Source organism: Anolis sagrei, chromosome X, assembly GCF_037176765.1.
Source record: "Anolis sagrei isolate rAnoSag1 chromosome X, rAnoSag1.mat, whole genome shotgun sequence".
NCBI lineage: Eukaryota > Metazoa > Chordata > Lepidosauria > Squamata > Dactyloidae > Anolis > Anolis sagrei.
This window is the reverse complement of record NC_090034.1, coordinates 57,331,979-57,346,424: the sequence shown is the minus strand read 5'-3', so window position 1 is coordinate 57,346,424 and position 14,446 is coordinate 57,331,979. Positions and strand designations below refer to the sequence as shown.

Sequence of the window (14,446 nt, the reverse complement as noted above, 5' to 3'; positions counted from 1 at the left end):
AGTTTGAAGCCATTGTTCCGCGTCCTAGTCTCCATGGAAGCAGAAAACAAGCTTGCTCCCTCCTCCCTGTGGCTTCCTCTCACATATTTATACATGGCTATCATATCCCCTCTCAGCCTTCTCTTCTTCAGGGTAAACATGCCCAGCTCCTTTAGCCGCTCCTCATAGGGCTTGTTCTCCAGACCCTTGATCATTTTAGTCGCCCTCCTCTGGACACATTCCAGCTTGTCAATATCTCTCTTGAATTGTGGTGCCCAGAATTGGACACAATATTCCAGGTGTGGTCTAACCAAAGCAGAATAGAGGGGTAGCATGACTTCCCTAGATCTAGACACTATGCTCCTAATGATGCAGGCCAAAATCCAAAATCCCATTGGCTTTTTTTGCTGCCACATTTTTCCTCCCATCCATCTCTGTTCCTCTATTCTGCCTTTCTCCTTCCTTCCTTTTTTCTTTCCTCCTTTCTGTTCTTTTCTCCCCCTCCCCCCCCCCCCCCACTTTCCTTCTTTCCTTCTATCTTTTCCCTTCCGTCCCTCTTTCATGTTTGCATCTTTCCTTCCTTCCTTTATTTACCTTCTTCTTTCCCTTCTGGTCGCCTTGGTAGATGACCTCTGCAGAAAGCCGAATGAGGGGAGCGTGTCCTTGTTGGTTCTCTTGGACATCTCAACAGCTTTCAATGCCATCGAGCATGGTATCCTTCTGGGGCAGCTTTCCGGAATGGGCCTTGCGGGTGCTGCACTGCAGTGGCTCCACTCCTTCCTCGTGGGTTGTTCCAAATTGTTGAAGCTGGGGAATACCTGCTGGGACCCCTGGCCTTTGACCTGTGGGGTCCCACAAGGTTCCATTCCATTTCCCATGTTTTTCAACATCAACATGAAACCACTAGGTGAGGTCATTCGGAGTTTTGGAGTCTGGTGCCATCTCTAGTTGGAAAATTAGGTACCACCTTAAAGTGTGGGGAGGCTAAATTAACTAATTTATGAGGCCATAAAGAAGACTCCAGCAGGAAGCATGCGGGGAATGCGGAAGTGCTTCATCAGTGTCGCAGATGGACGATGAAAGCGACAGCTCCCCTGGCGGCCAGAAAAAGTTAAATAGCCTCTGTGTATGTCTGTATATGTTTGTATGTCAAAAATTGGCATTGAATGTTTGCCATATATGTGTACACTGTAATCTGCCCTGAGTCCCCTGCGGGGTGAGAAGAACGGAAAATAAAAGCTGTAAGTAAATAAATAAATAAATATTCTGCTTTTCTCCTTTGTTATTACTTTCCTTCTACTCGTATTACTTCCTTTCCTTTTCCTCTTTCTTTCTTTCTTTTTTCTTTTTCATTCCTTCTTCTTTCCTCCCAACTGTCTTTCCCCTTCCATCACATCTTCCTTCTCTTCTTTTTTGTTCCTATTTCCTTTTTCTTTTTGTTATTTCCTTCTTTTTCTTCCTTCCATTCTGTCTTCTTCCTTCCTTACCCTTCCCAAAGGGGTTCAATGAAGGAGTGAATTTGGATAATAATAATAATAATAATAATAATAATAATAATAATAATAATAGGTAAAGGTTGTCCCCTGACATTAAGTCCAGTCATGTCTGACTCTGGGGTGTGGTGCTCATCTCCATTTCTAAGCCGAAGAGCCAGCGTTGTCCATAGACGCCTCCAAGGTCATGTGGCCGGCATGACTGCATGGAGTGCCGTTACCTTACCTATTGATCTACTCACATTTGCATGTTTTCGAACTGCTAGGTTGGCAGAAGCTAGGGCTGACAGCGGAAGCTCACGCCCTAGCGTAATAATAATAATAATAATAATAATAATAATAATAGTAACACTTTATTTATATTCCCCCCATCTCCCCGACGGGACTTGGAGTGGATTCCAGCATATATATCATATTTTAATAGAACTAAAATATGGTCCGCGGAACATTTAAACCTTTATTCGTTTTAATGCAGCGTTTCTCAACTTGGGAGTCGTGGTCCCGGGGGGGGGGGGGAGGGGGGGTGTCAAACAACCCATTTCACAGGGATCACCAGACCATCTGAAAACAGAGAAGGCCAAAGATCTCTCCTCCTGTCCTTTTTTTTGCTTTTTGGAACCAGATAATATAATAATCTATATAAATAAAAATGTAATGTTAGTTCGTGCTACCATCAGAACTCAAAAACCACTGGGGGAATTGACACCAAATTTGGACACAAGACACCTAATTCTAAGTCTAATTTATGTCCTCCACTCAAAAAAATTGATTTTGTCATTTGGGAATTGTCGTTGCTGGGATTTATAGTTTACCTACAATCAAAGAGCATTCTGAACTCCACCAATGATGGAATTGGGCCAAACTTAGCACACAGGGCTCCCGTGACCAACAGAAAAAAACTGGAATGGTTTGGTGGACATTGAACTTGAGTTTGGGAATTATAGTTCACCCACATCCAGAGAGCACTGTGGACTCAAAGAATGATGGATCTGGACCAAACTTGGCACGAATACTCAATATGCCCAAATATGAACACAGGTGGAGTTTAAGGGAAATAGACCTTGACATTTGGGAGTTGTAGTTGCTGGGATTTATAGTTCACCTACAATCAAAGAGCATTCCAAACTCCACCAATGATGGAATTCAACCAAACATGGCATACAGGACTTCCATGAACACACTGGAAGGGTTTGGTGGGCATTGACCTTGAGTTTGGGAGTTGTAGTTCACCTACATCCAGAGAGCACTGTGGACTCAAACAATGATGGATCTGGACCAAACATGACACAAATATTTCATATGCCCAAATATGAACACAGATGGAGTTTGGAGGAAATAGACCTTGACATTTGAGATTTGTAGTTACTGGGATTTATAGTTCACTACAATTAAAGAGAATTCTGAAACCCACAAACGACAGATATGGGGCAAACTTCCCACACAGAACCCCCATGACCAACAGAAAATACTTAAGGCCATCCACTCCAACTCTCTTCAACAGGGCAAGAAAATGTAATCAGAGCCCTCCTGACAAAGAGCCATCCAGCCATAGATATAGATAGATAGATATGATACTCACAGATATAGTATCACAGATTTGAAAGAGACCCTTAAAGAAGGACTATGATATGTTGCATATTCCAGAGTAGGCAAACCAGACACTCTCCACATCAACACTGAGAAAGAAACAACAAGAAATACTGTTTACTCACAAGCATAAAGGAATTACATATATTAGAAACCAACACTTTCTCATTACTTTATTTTCCAGATCACCGGACTGGGCCACAGCAACGCGTGGCAGGGGACGGCTAGTAATATTAAAAAAACTTTATTTATATACCGTTCTATCTCCCCGAGTGGACTCAGAGTGGTTCCCAGGTAAAAATCACAGATGGAGAATCCTCCCACCAAACAACCTCCTCTGCTGTGATTGGCTAGCCTCTCAGCCAGTGTGAGGGCTGTTTCTGAGACTCTTAAGCAGGGGATTGGAGAGCAGGCGTGCTTGGCGCATGGCAGTGTGGTGCGCAGGTGTGGGCAAGGGAGAGCATACGAGGCTGGAGGGAGACTTGTGAGAGGTCAAGTCCATTCAAGGAAGGGAAAAAACTGAGGGCAGCCTGCCAGCATCAGGAGGAGCAGGAAGGTTTGGTGCAGATCCATTGTGGGCTGGGTTCACAGTGCTCTTTGAATGTAGGTGAACTACCTCTCCCCTAAATCACTGACGATTCCTCCCAAATCCCTCCAGTATTTTCTGTTGGTCTTGGCCAGTAGTTCTCAACCTTCCTAATGCCGTGACCCCTTAATCCAGTTCCTTCTGTTGTGGTGACCCCCAAACATAACATTGTTTTTGTTGCTACTTCATAACAGTCATTTTACTACTGTTATAAATCATAATGTAAATATCCGATATGCAGGATGTATTTTCATTCACTGGGACAAATTTGGCACAAATAATACACCCAAATATGAATACTTGTGAGGTTGAGTTTGTCATTTGGGAGTTGTAGTTGCTGGGATTTATAGTTCGCCTATAATCAAAGAGCATTGTGAACTCCACCAGCAAAGGAATTGAATCAAATTGGGCACACACAACTCCCATGCCAACAGAAAACACTGGAAGGGTTTGGTGAGCATTGACCTTGAGTTTGGGAGTTGTAGTTCACCTACATCCAGAGAGCACTGTGGACTCATGCAATGATGGCCCTGGACCAAACCTGGCACAATTACTCAATATGCCCAAATGTGAACACAGATGGAGTCTGGGGAAAATAGACCTTGACATTTGGGAGTTGTAGTTGTTGGGATTTAAAATTCACTACAATCAAAGAATATTCTGAACTCCACCAAAGATAGAATTGGGTCAAACTTCCCACATGGAATCCCCATGACCAACAGAAAATATTGTGTTTTCTGATGATCTTTGGTGACCCCTCTGACACCCCCTCGCGACCCCCTCAGGGGTCCCGACCCCCAGGTTGAGAAACACTGGTCTTGGGGGTTCTGTGTGGGAAGTTTGGCCCAATTCTATCATTGATGGGGTCAAGGGGCTCTTTGATCGTAAGTGAACTATAAATCCCAGCAACTACAAGTCTCGAAATATCAAGGTCGATTTCCCCCAAATTCCACCAGTGTTCACATTTAGGCATATTGAGTATTGAGCCAAGTGTGGTCCAGATCCATCATTGTTTGAGTCTACAGTATTCTCTGGATGTAGGTGAACTACAACTCCTAAACTTAAGATCAGTTCACACCAAACCCTTCCAATATTTTCTGTTGGTCATGAGAGTTCTGGGTGCCAAGTTTGATTCAATTCCATCGTTGGTGGAGTTCAGAATGATCTTTGATTGTAGGTGAACTATAAATCCCAGCAACTACAACTCCAAATGACAAAACCAATCCCCCCTCCAAACTCCACCAGTATTCAAATTTGGGCATATCGGGTTTGTGTGCCAAATTTGGTTGCTGCTAACAACAAAAAATCAAAGTGGCCCATGGTCAAAAAAAGGTTGGGAACCATTGATATTATATACAGACACAGGTAAACATTCAATGCCTTGAAACATTCAATGCCTTGATACTTGTGTTACTGTTAATGTTTATTGTTTATTTTCTGTTATGAGTTTTATTTTTATTGTTTTGTATTACTTGTTGTTATTGTTTTTATTATTGATGTATTGTGGGCTCGGCCTCATGTAAGCTGCACCGAGTCCCTTGGGGAGATGGTAGCGGGGTATAAATACAGTTTTATTATTATTTTATTTATTATACAATGGAATACGATGAAACACAAATACACAAAGGATAAAACAAGAGATAACGTGGCACAACTTTCCAATACGACCGCAGGATGGTGGCACAGACCTTTGAAGGCCTTTCCAACGTTGGAGGGATGGACATCTTTCAGGAGAAGTTTATTGGGGCATTAGATGACCCTTGGATGTTCCTTCTTCCAATGCAATGTGTCTGTGATGACCTTTGGAGGCTTGGGATGGGCATCTTTTAGGAATCCATCCCAGTCTGGTTTCAGGCCTAGCTACGGGCAGAGGTGGCCCTAGGTAATTTTCAATGGTAAGCAAACAGTATTTTGGTGCCATATTTGGTTCAATTCCATCATTGGTGGAGTTCAGAATGCTCTTTGATTGGAGGTGAACTATACATCCCAGTAACTACAACTCGCATATGTCAAGGTCTATTTTCTCCCAAGAGCGCCTCAAGAGCACCCCTGGGCAAAATCAACTATACTGCGAATGCTTACTTTGCGTAATGGTTGAACCGCCCCTGGCTACGGGACTGAGACGGCATTGGTCGCTTTTGTGGATGATCTACGTAGAGAGCTAGATAGGGGGAGTGTGTCTGTTCTGGTTCTCTTAAACCTCTCAGCGGCTTTCGATACTATAGACCAGGGGTCCTCATAGTTTTCAACCGAGGGCCAGATCACAGCCCCTCAAACTGTTGGAGGGCCAGATTATAATTTGAAAAAAACATGAATGAATTCCTATGCACACTGCACATATCTTATTTGTAGTGCAAAAACACTTAAAAACAATACAATAATTAAAATGAAGAACAATTTTAACAAATATAAACTTATTAGTAGTAGAAGTGTGGGCCTGCTTTTGGCTGATGAGATAGGATTGTTGTTGTTGTTGTTGTGTGCTTTCAAATCATTTCAGACTTAGGTTGACCCTGAGCGAGGGCCGGGTAAATGACCTTGGAGGGCCAAATCTGGCCCTCGGGCCTTAGTTTGACGACCCCTGGACTAGATGGTCTTTGGGGTTTCGCCCCTTTCCAACTTTGTTTGGTAACTGCTTCCAGCATGAAGGAAAAAAGACCCACCCAAGGCATTCAAGACGCCACTGACCACTGCTGGACCGCCATGGACGTGGTATTCGGCGACATCCTCCCCTGTGAAACTGCCCGGGCCTTAGTTTGAGGACCCTTGCTATAGACCATGGTATCCTTCTGAGACGCCTTGTGGGAATCGGGCTTGGAGGCACTGTTTTGCAGTGGTTCCGGTTCATGCTAGAGCAGTGTTTCTCAACCTGGGAGTCAGGACCCCTGGGGGTGGGGTCATGAGAGGGTTTCAGAGGGTTCGCAAAAATCCATCAGAAAACCTATATTTTTGCTGGTCTTAGGAACCCCTTTGGGAGAGAAGGCTGAAGATCTCTCCTGTCATTCTCTTCCTTTTTGGAAACAGACGGCGAATCCTCCCATCTAAAGCCCTCCTCCGCTGTGATTGGCTGGCCTCTCAGCCAAGGGGAGAGCTGTTTCTGAGACTCCAAGCAGGGAGGGGAGAGCAGGCGTGCTCAGCACATGGTAGCATGGTGCACATGTGCAGGCGAGAGATAGCGTGCGAGGCTGGAGGGAGACTCACACCAGCAATTCTGTTCTGGTACAGCTGTACCAGGAACTCCAACTTTATTTGCTTTGTATTAAATGTTTGATTGCTGTCCTAGGTTTCAGGGACTCTGCAGATAGGTGGCTTCTTTTGGTTGCAGTCTTAGGGCAAGTCACCTGTCCATCATCGTTAAGTTTTGGTCCTGCCCCTTGCTCAGGGCAATTGGGAAGGGAAGGGAGCCATTTTTTAGTTAGTCTCAGCAAGGAAAGCTAATGGAGATATGAGAGCCATGTATAAATATGTGAGAGGAAGCCACAGGGAGGAGGGAGCAAGCTTATTTACTTCTTCCTTGGGGACTAGGACGCGGAACAATGGCTTCAAACTACAAGAGAGGAGATTCCATCTGAACACAAGGAAGAACTTCCTGACTGTGAGAGCTGTTCAGCAGTGGAACTCTCTGCCCCGGAGTATGGTGGAGGCTCCTTCTTTGGAAGCTTTTAAACAGAGGCTGGATGGCCATCTGTCAGGGGTGATTTGAATGCAATATTCCTGCTTCTTGGCAGGGGGTTGGACTGGATGACCCATGAGGTCTCTTCCAACTCTATGATTATATGATTCTATGATTGGGTGATTTTTCCCATGGACCCCACACTCATCTTGACATTTTGGGCTCGGTGGCAAATGGTTATGCGGTGCTTTTCCAAAATGGCGACCTCCAATTGCCAGTTCTTGACTCCATCCTGTGATGGGGAATCATTCCCATAAACATCTTTCATCTTATTGAACGTCTCCTTTGGTGTGTGGCCTTTCAAGGAAAGGAACTCTGTATTCCACTGGGTCCATTCTATAGGATGTGTGCAAGCTTCCCCTGTACAAAAGCTTCAACCTTTAAGAATTTCCAGGAAAACAGCCCTAAAGACCAAAGAACTCCAGCTGGAGAATATCTAAGCCTTGACTGGTAGGTCCACTCGGCGTTTGAGAAGCAGTTCGACCCAGTAGCCGAGCCCACATCAGTAAGGGTTAGATTACAGTCAGCCTGGGAGAAGTTAAAAAGGGGGATTTTCCTTTAAAGAAGTTATTAAAGATAGTTGCCTGTCCTTTGTGGGCAAGATTAGGAATTCACCAGTTGCCTAAAGGCTTTGAATCATTTGCTTAACTTTACTGAAGACAAGAGAAGTTTCTGTTTGATTGTTCATTAATAAAAGACTTTGTTGTACTTCACAAGCCATCTGAAGACTATTTGTGGTGGAAACCTCTGAGAACTTCTCTTTAGGCTTCCCGCTGGGCAAAGGTTGCACGTCCTGTTCTAAAGGAAATTCTTTACAGGCCCAGCGCGCGACAGAACAAATTCCCTTCAAGACTAGAAATTCCCGAAACTACAACTCCCAATTGATAAAATCAATCCCCCACAACTCCGCCAGTATTCAAATTTGGGCGTATCAGGTGTTTGTGCCAAATTTGGTCCAGTGACTGAAAATACATCCTGCATATCAGAGATTTGTATCACGATTCATAACAGTAGCAAAATTACAGTTATGAAGTATCAATTAAAATAATGTTATAGTTGGAGGTCACCACAACATGCGGAACTGTAGGAAGGTTGAGAAGCACTGATTTAGATCATCAGAAGAGGCCCTTCTCTCAGTCCCACCACAGTCACAAGTACAGTTGGGAATGAGAGGGCCTTCTCGGTGGTGGCCCTGCAGCTCTATAACTCCCTCTCCAAAGATGTACGTTCATCCCCCTTGCTATTGGCCTTCTGCTCCCAAGTGAAGACCTTTTTATGGAAGCAGGCCTTCCCCGATAACATACAATAGGAGCCACTTTGGTCAGTCTCAAGGTGGATATGGCCAAAGATATGGAGCACTGAACTGTTTAAATTAATGTATTAACTTGGTAGGACAATCTCTATGGCCGGAGGTGTAGAGTTTTGAAATGATAATGACATATGTGTTATTTTTCATGCTTATTTCTATTTATGTAATTTGGGTCTATGCAATGACTTGTTTTATGAATTCTGTGTTGGGTTGTGGGATGACAGTTTTGTATTATGTAGTTGTTTTCTATTTTGTTTGCCACTTGGAGTCCCATTCGTGGGAGAAAAGTGGGATAAAAGTAAATAAATGTCTTTCCTCCACCACAGACATCCCAGTGTTTCTTACTCTCTCCATTGGTGTGGAATTTGCATGACCCCACCCACTGCCTCTCCCTTAATCCTTTCCTATTATTTTCTATGGCACAGAGCAAACAAAGGAATAGATCAGCAACTGAACATACAGGAGAGGTTTGGGGAGAATTCATAGGACTTGTACGTACTGGGATGTATAGTTCACCTGCAATCTAAGAGCACTCTGAGCTCCACCAACGATGCACCTGGAACTAATTTGGCACACAGAACCCTCATGATCAACAAAAAATACTGGAGGTCTTTGGAGGACTTTCTAGGAGTTGTAGTTCATCTATATTCAAAATGCACTATGAACCCAAACAATGATGGATCTGGATTAAACTTGGCATGCATACCCAATGTGCCCAAATTGGAATACTGGTGGGTTTTGAGGGAAATTGACCTGGACATTTTGGAGTTGGAGTTACTGGGATTTATAGTTCACCTGCAATCAAGGAGTACTCTGAACTCCACCAAAGATGCAATTGGACCAAACCTGACACACAGAGCCCCCATGACCATAAAAAAATACTGAACGTCTTTGGAGGAAATTCACCTTTATTTGGGGGAGTTGTAGTTCACCTACATCCAGAGAGCACTGTGAACCCAAACATTGATTGATCTGATCCAAACTTGGTACACAGACCTGATATGGCGAAATTTGATTACTGGAGGGGTTTGAGGAGGAACTGACATTCCTTTCTGGGAGTTGTAGTTCACCCACAACCAGAGAAACGGTGATCTCCACCGATAATGGAGCTGTACCAAACTCAGCACACAGAGACCCCATGACTAACTCAACCTACTGGAGAGGTTTGAGGGGACTGACTCACCATAGTGGGAGTTGTAGTTTACCCTACAGCCAGAGAGCACACTGAACCCCACCGATGAGCCATCCAGAGCAAACTTGCCCAACATCACAAACTTTAGGTACTGATGGAGTTTCTCGGGGTTTACCTGGCATTATGTGAGTTGTAGTTCACCCACAATGGACGCATTATGTACAATTTTTTAAAATGACTTTTTCAAATAACCTGGGCCATGCCAGGTACCCAAGCTAGTGGTAGTAATTATTGGACTAGATGACCTTTGTGGCCCCTTCCTGGTCTATTTCTTTGGGATTGGATGGACATCTTTCAGGAGAGGTTTCGCTGTGTTTGGACCAGACGAACACGATGGTGCTATGAAAATAGGTGACAAGCGGAAAGAAAGGTGAGGCAAGCTTCTGTGTGCCAATCTAGTGGACTCTCCCTGCCGTGTTGGCTGTTCATGTTCCCACACAACAACAAGCACAATATTCCTGCTTGCGGATGGCTATGACTGCAGACCGGCAGCAGGCGGTGCCATTGCAGTGCTGGAAACTGGAGAAGACAGGGAAGAAGGGAGAGAGAGAGAAAAAAAAAGGACAGGGTCTCTATCTCTGGCACACACACACATAGGCACACACGCGCACGTATATATAACCACCACCCAGCCTTGCTTCGCATCCTGAGCTCGCACAAGCCAGGCCAAGCTGCAAAACAAGGGGATGAGATGTTGAGCCGGGAGCCGGCTTTGGAGCTGCTGTCTCTCCAAACCTCTGGAGGCCACAGGGCTTGAAGCGAGCCGGAAAGGAGATTGTTCCAGTCACAGCTGCACCTTGCCAAGAAGGAAGGAAGAAAGGAAGGAAGGAAAGCCACAGCTGAAAAGCATTGCCTGGGTCGGAGGGCAGGATGGAGTGAGTATTGATCTCCTTCTTGATTCTGAGTCCCACATTGCTGGCGCATTGCTAGGTGGCATAGGGATCCCTTCTGCTCCTTGAGTTGGTGGCACTGATTGATTTCAAGGAGGACATGCGATGCCGAGTCTCCTATCGCTTGCCATGAGATGATACCCAAGACAAGGCCAATGTTGCCCTTTGGGTGCCTTTGCGATCCCGTTTGCCCCGCCACTCTCGTGCGTTTTGTACCTGTTGTGGCCAGCCGGGTGTTTCTGCGTGTTGTGCCACGGCCTCCACCCATCCCTCCTCCTTCCTCTTGCAGTGACTCAGACGTGGCTTCCTCTCTTGGCATGTTTTTCACCGATCTTGCATGCTCGAAACCCCAATGCGATGCAAGACAGGGTTCGGTTGGACCCACGCCTCATGTCTCTTTTGGGGAATCTCCTGCCTTCCCTTGTCAACAAACACAATCCGATCAGCTTCTGGCATTGGGAGAATTGTTTTGGAACAGGGTTGGGGATGCAGGCCCTTCCCGGAGGCCTGTGCCAAGATGTGATCTGTCATGTGATGGAGAAAGGTCTTTCGCTTCAGGGTGTTGTTGCATGGTTTTCCGATCTGTACAGCCAATGTGTTCCAGCAGCTACTGACATCTTCGGAGGATCTTTCTGCTTTGTCTCCATAGTCTTGGGTCTCTCTGAGTGTGTAAATAGCAAGGGTGTGTTGATCTGTCATTCCCATCTTGCGTTGGGTCTTTTCTCAGCTTCCTTTCCTTGCTTTTCTCAGCTTCTTTTTCCTTCTCTTGACCTGCCAGAGCTCACCTTCCGTTCTGCTCTGGCTTCTGGCTGGAAGTGAACGGACTAGAGTTAGTAATCCTATTACCCTGATCTGGGAATGGCTCTTTTGGGTATGATTTTGGTCTTGATTGCAAAACAGTTGCTTCCTGTCCCCACTCCGTATGCGATAGTTAACGTCTCGTACTTAATGACATCGCTAGGAAGTGTCCCTAGCTGTGATCGTCATGCCGAGCCTATTACCAACTAAAGTCCCTTTCCAATATCCGATATCGAGTGTGAAGTGATTGCATTGCATACAGTCCCAGGGCTGAGAGTGTGTGTCTTGCATAAGGTCAACGAATGGGTTTCCATGGCTGAGAAGGAATTTGAACCCGGGTCTCTGTCTCCTACTAATAAACTCAAGACAGGACAGATTACAGAACACATATACGGCAAACATTCAATGCCATTATGCAATTAACAAGGACAGACAATACGTAAACAGAGGTGTAGGCTTTTCCTATAGCCCCAAAGTCAATGCGTGGCAGGGGAGTGGACCATAGAGGCCCTAAAGATTTTTAAGAGGGACCCTATGAATCAAACCCATGAAAACCTAATCTACAAACATGGGAATTGTGTAAATATTATCATATGGCAATCTGGATTGTGTATAGAGTTGTTCGAATCCGAGGAAAAGCAGCGCATTTTACAATATGCCGACGATACTGTACTCACTGCTGAAAATAGCAAAATACTTGGGATATATATATATAAGGGGGGGGGGGAGCCAAGAAAGACATTGCAAATGCAGGGTGATGATGGAAGGTTAAGAAAAACAATGACCACATATAGTTGGAAATGGTTAAAGATATAGCTTGGACTCACTTATGAACGGAAATGACAGTCAAGGAAACGAGAAGAAGAGGAAGACTTCTGATGGATCTATGGAATGTAATAATAGTTTTTGTTGTTGTTGTTGTTGTTGTTGGTGGTATTGGTGGTGTTGAGGAAGACTTGGAAGAGAATAAGATAACACCCCAAGATGTAAACCATGTATAATTGAATAGTAAAATTAGGATGGTCCATGTTATGGTTAGTGCTGTTCGCCAGTGGAATCTGCTGCCACCTTGGAGTCTGGTGTAGGTTTTTAAAGCAGAGGCTGGATGGCCATCTGTCAAGAGGGTTTGGGTTGTGTCCTAGCAGAATGGGGTTGGATTGGATGGCCTTTGAGGCTGCTTCCAACTGTATGGGTTTATGGGAATTCTGCAGAGATGAGGCGAGACTCAATGACCTTCCTTGGAGAATGGGAAGAGGAAGCCGGCTAGCCGGCCAGCTGGCTCCGTGTCTTCTTTCTCCCGTTGCAAAACTGCTGAAGCTGCGGGTTTTGCCAGTGCAAGGTCATCTCAGGTGATGCTTCTGGGACCAAATATGTCCATTTTTAGGGAGAGATTGCACCCCCACCATCCCCAGCCCCAACAAGGATTCGAACCCATATCTCTCAGGGTCCTTGTCCAATGCTGGCTTCTTTTCCTTTAAAACCCATTCCTAGTGAGACGTCGGGTCGAGGACTGGGGAGATCCAGCCCCAGCTTGGGAAATCCGGTCCCTCTTCGCCTCCCTGGTCTCGGCCTACTTTTTATCACATCGCTTTGAGGATCAATTAAGAAGAATGAATGCCACCTGGAGTTTGAAAGAGGAAAAATAGGGGTGGGGAGGCAGCCCTGAAAACAAAGGCAGGCACCTCTGTGAAAGAAGAAGTGCCACCCTCAATCCTGATCCCCCTTGATCTCCTTGATTTAACTAAGATCTCTGTCTTAATTTTTAAACATTGCCTTGGTTGGGAAGAGTGTTGGTGTGACAAGCTGTGAGCGAGTCTGTGCCTGTGTGTGTATATGTATATATGAATATATCTATCTGTGTATGTGTGATCTGTCTATCTGCCTATTGGTCTATCTAGCCGTCCATCCACCTACCTACATCCATTCATCTATCTACCTATCTAACAGTCATCATCATCATCATCATCATCATTTTCATTTGTATCCTGCTTCCATCTCCCAAAAAGGGACTTGGGACAGTTAACAAGGCACTGCAAGTGCAGTATATAAACATCAACACTACATGAATATAAAACTATCCATCCATCCATCTTTCTATCTAATCATTTATCTACCTACCTACCTATCCACTTATCTATCCATCTATCTACCCATCCACCCATCTGTCTATCTGTCTATCTATCTATCTATCTATCTATCTATCTATCATCTATCTGTTCAGCCATCTATCTATCTATCTATCCACCTACCTACCTCTCCACTTATCTATCTATCTATCTACCTATCTATCAATCCATCATTTATCTGTCTTTCCATCCGCCTGCCTGCCTGCCTATCTATCTATCTATCTATCCATCCATTCATCTATCTGTCCTCTATGTATCTATGTATCTATCTATTCACTTATCTATCTATCTATCTATCTATCTATCCATCCATCCATCCATCCATCCATAAACCCATCCATCCACCCATCCACCCACCCATCCACCCATCTATCTATCCATCCATCTACCTACCTAACTACCTACCTACCTATCCATCCGTCTGTCTATCTATCTATCTATCTATTCATCTATCTGTCCGCTATCTATCTATCTATCTATCTATCTATCTATCTATCTATCCATCCATCCATCCATCCATCCATCCATAAACCCATCCATCCATCCACCCACCCATCCATCCATCCATGCACCTACCCATCCATCTATCTATCTTGATGTTGTTTGTTGGCTTATGACAATCCCATGAACGTATGTTGTACATTGGAGCCCACCCTGAGTCCCCCTGGAGAGATAGGGCGGAATACAAATAAAGTTGTTGTTGTTGTTGTTGTTGTTGATATTATTACAGTAGAGTCTCACTTATCCAACCTTCACTCATCCGACATTCTGTCTTATCCAATGCAGTCTGCCTCCCACCCGGATCCACAGCTG

General features: G+C 44.7%; 1 protein-coding gene across 3 annotated transcripts in view; it reads left to right on the top strand.

Moving 5' to 3' along the window:
• Positions 1–10,309: 10,309 nt before the first annotated feature.
• The window catches only part of PALM (paralemmin), a 67,505-nt gene continuing 63,368 nt past the window's right edge, over positions 10,310–14,446 (top strand). For 2 of the 3 annotated variants that reach the window (XM_060784909.2, XM_060784908.2), the window contains exon 1: positions 10,311–10,694. In XM_060784909.2, the coding sequence (XP_060640892.1) occupies positions 10,690–10,694 (5 nt within the window). In that variant the 5' untranslated portion in view covers positions 10,311–10,689. Of the gene's footprint in view, positions 10,695–14,446 lie in introns of all 3 variants that reach the window. The other variant, XM_060784907.2, reaches the window with a different exon arrangement.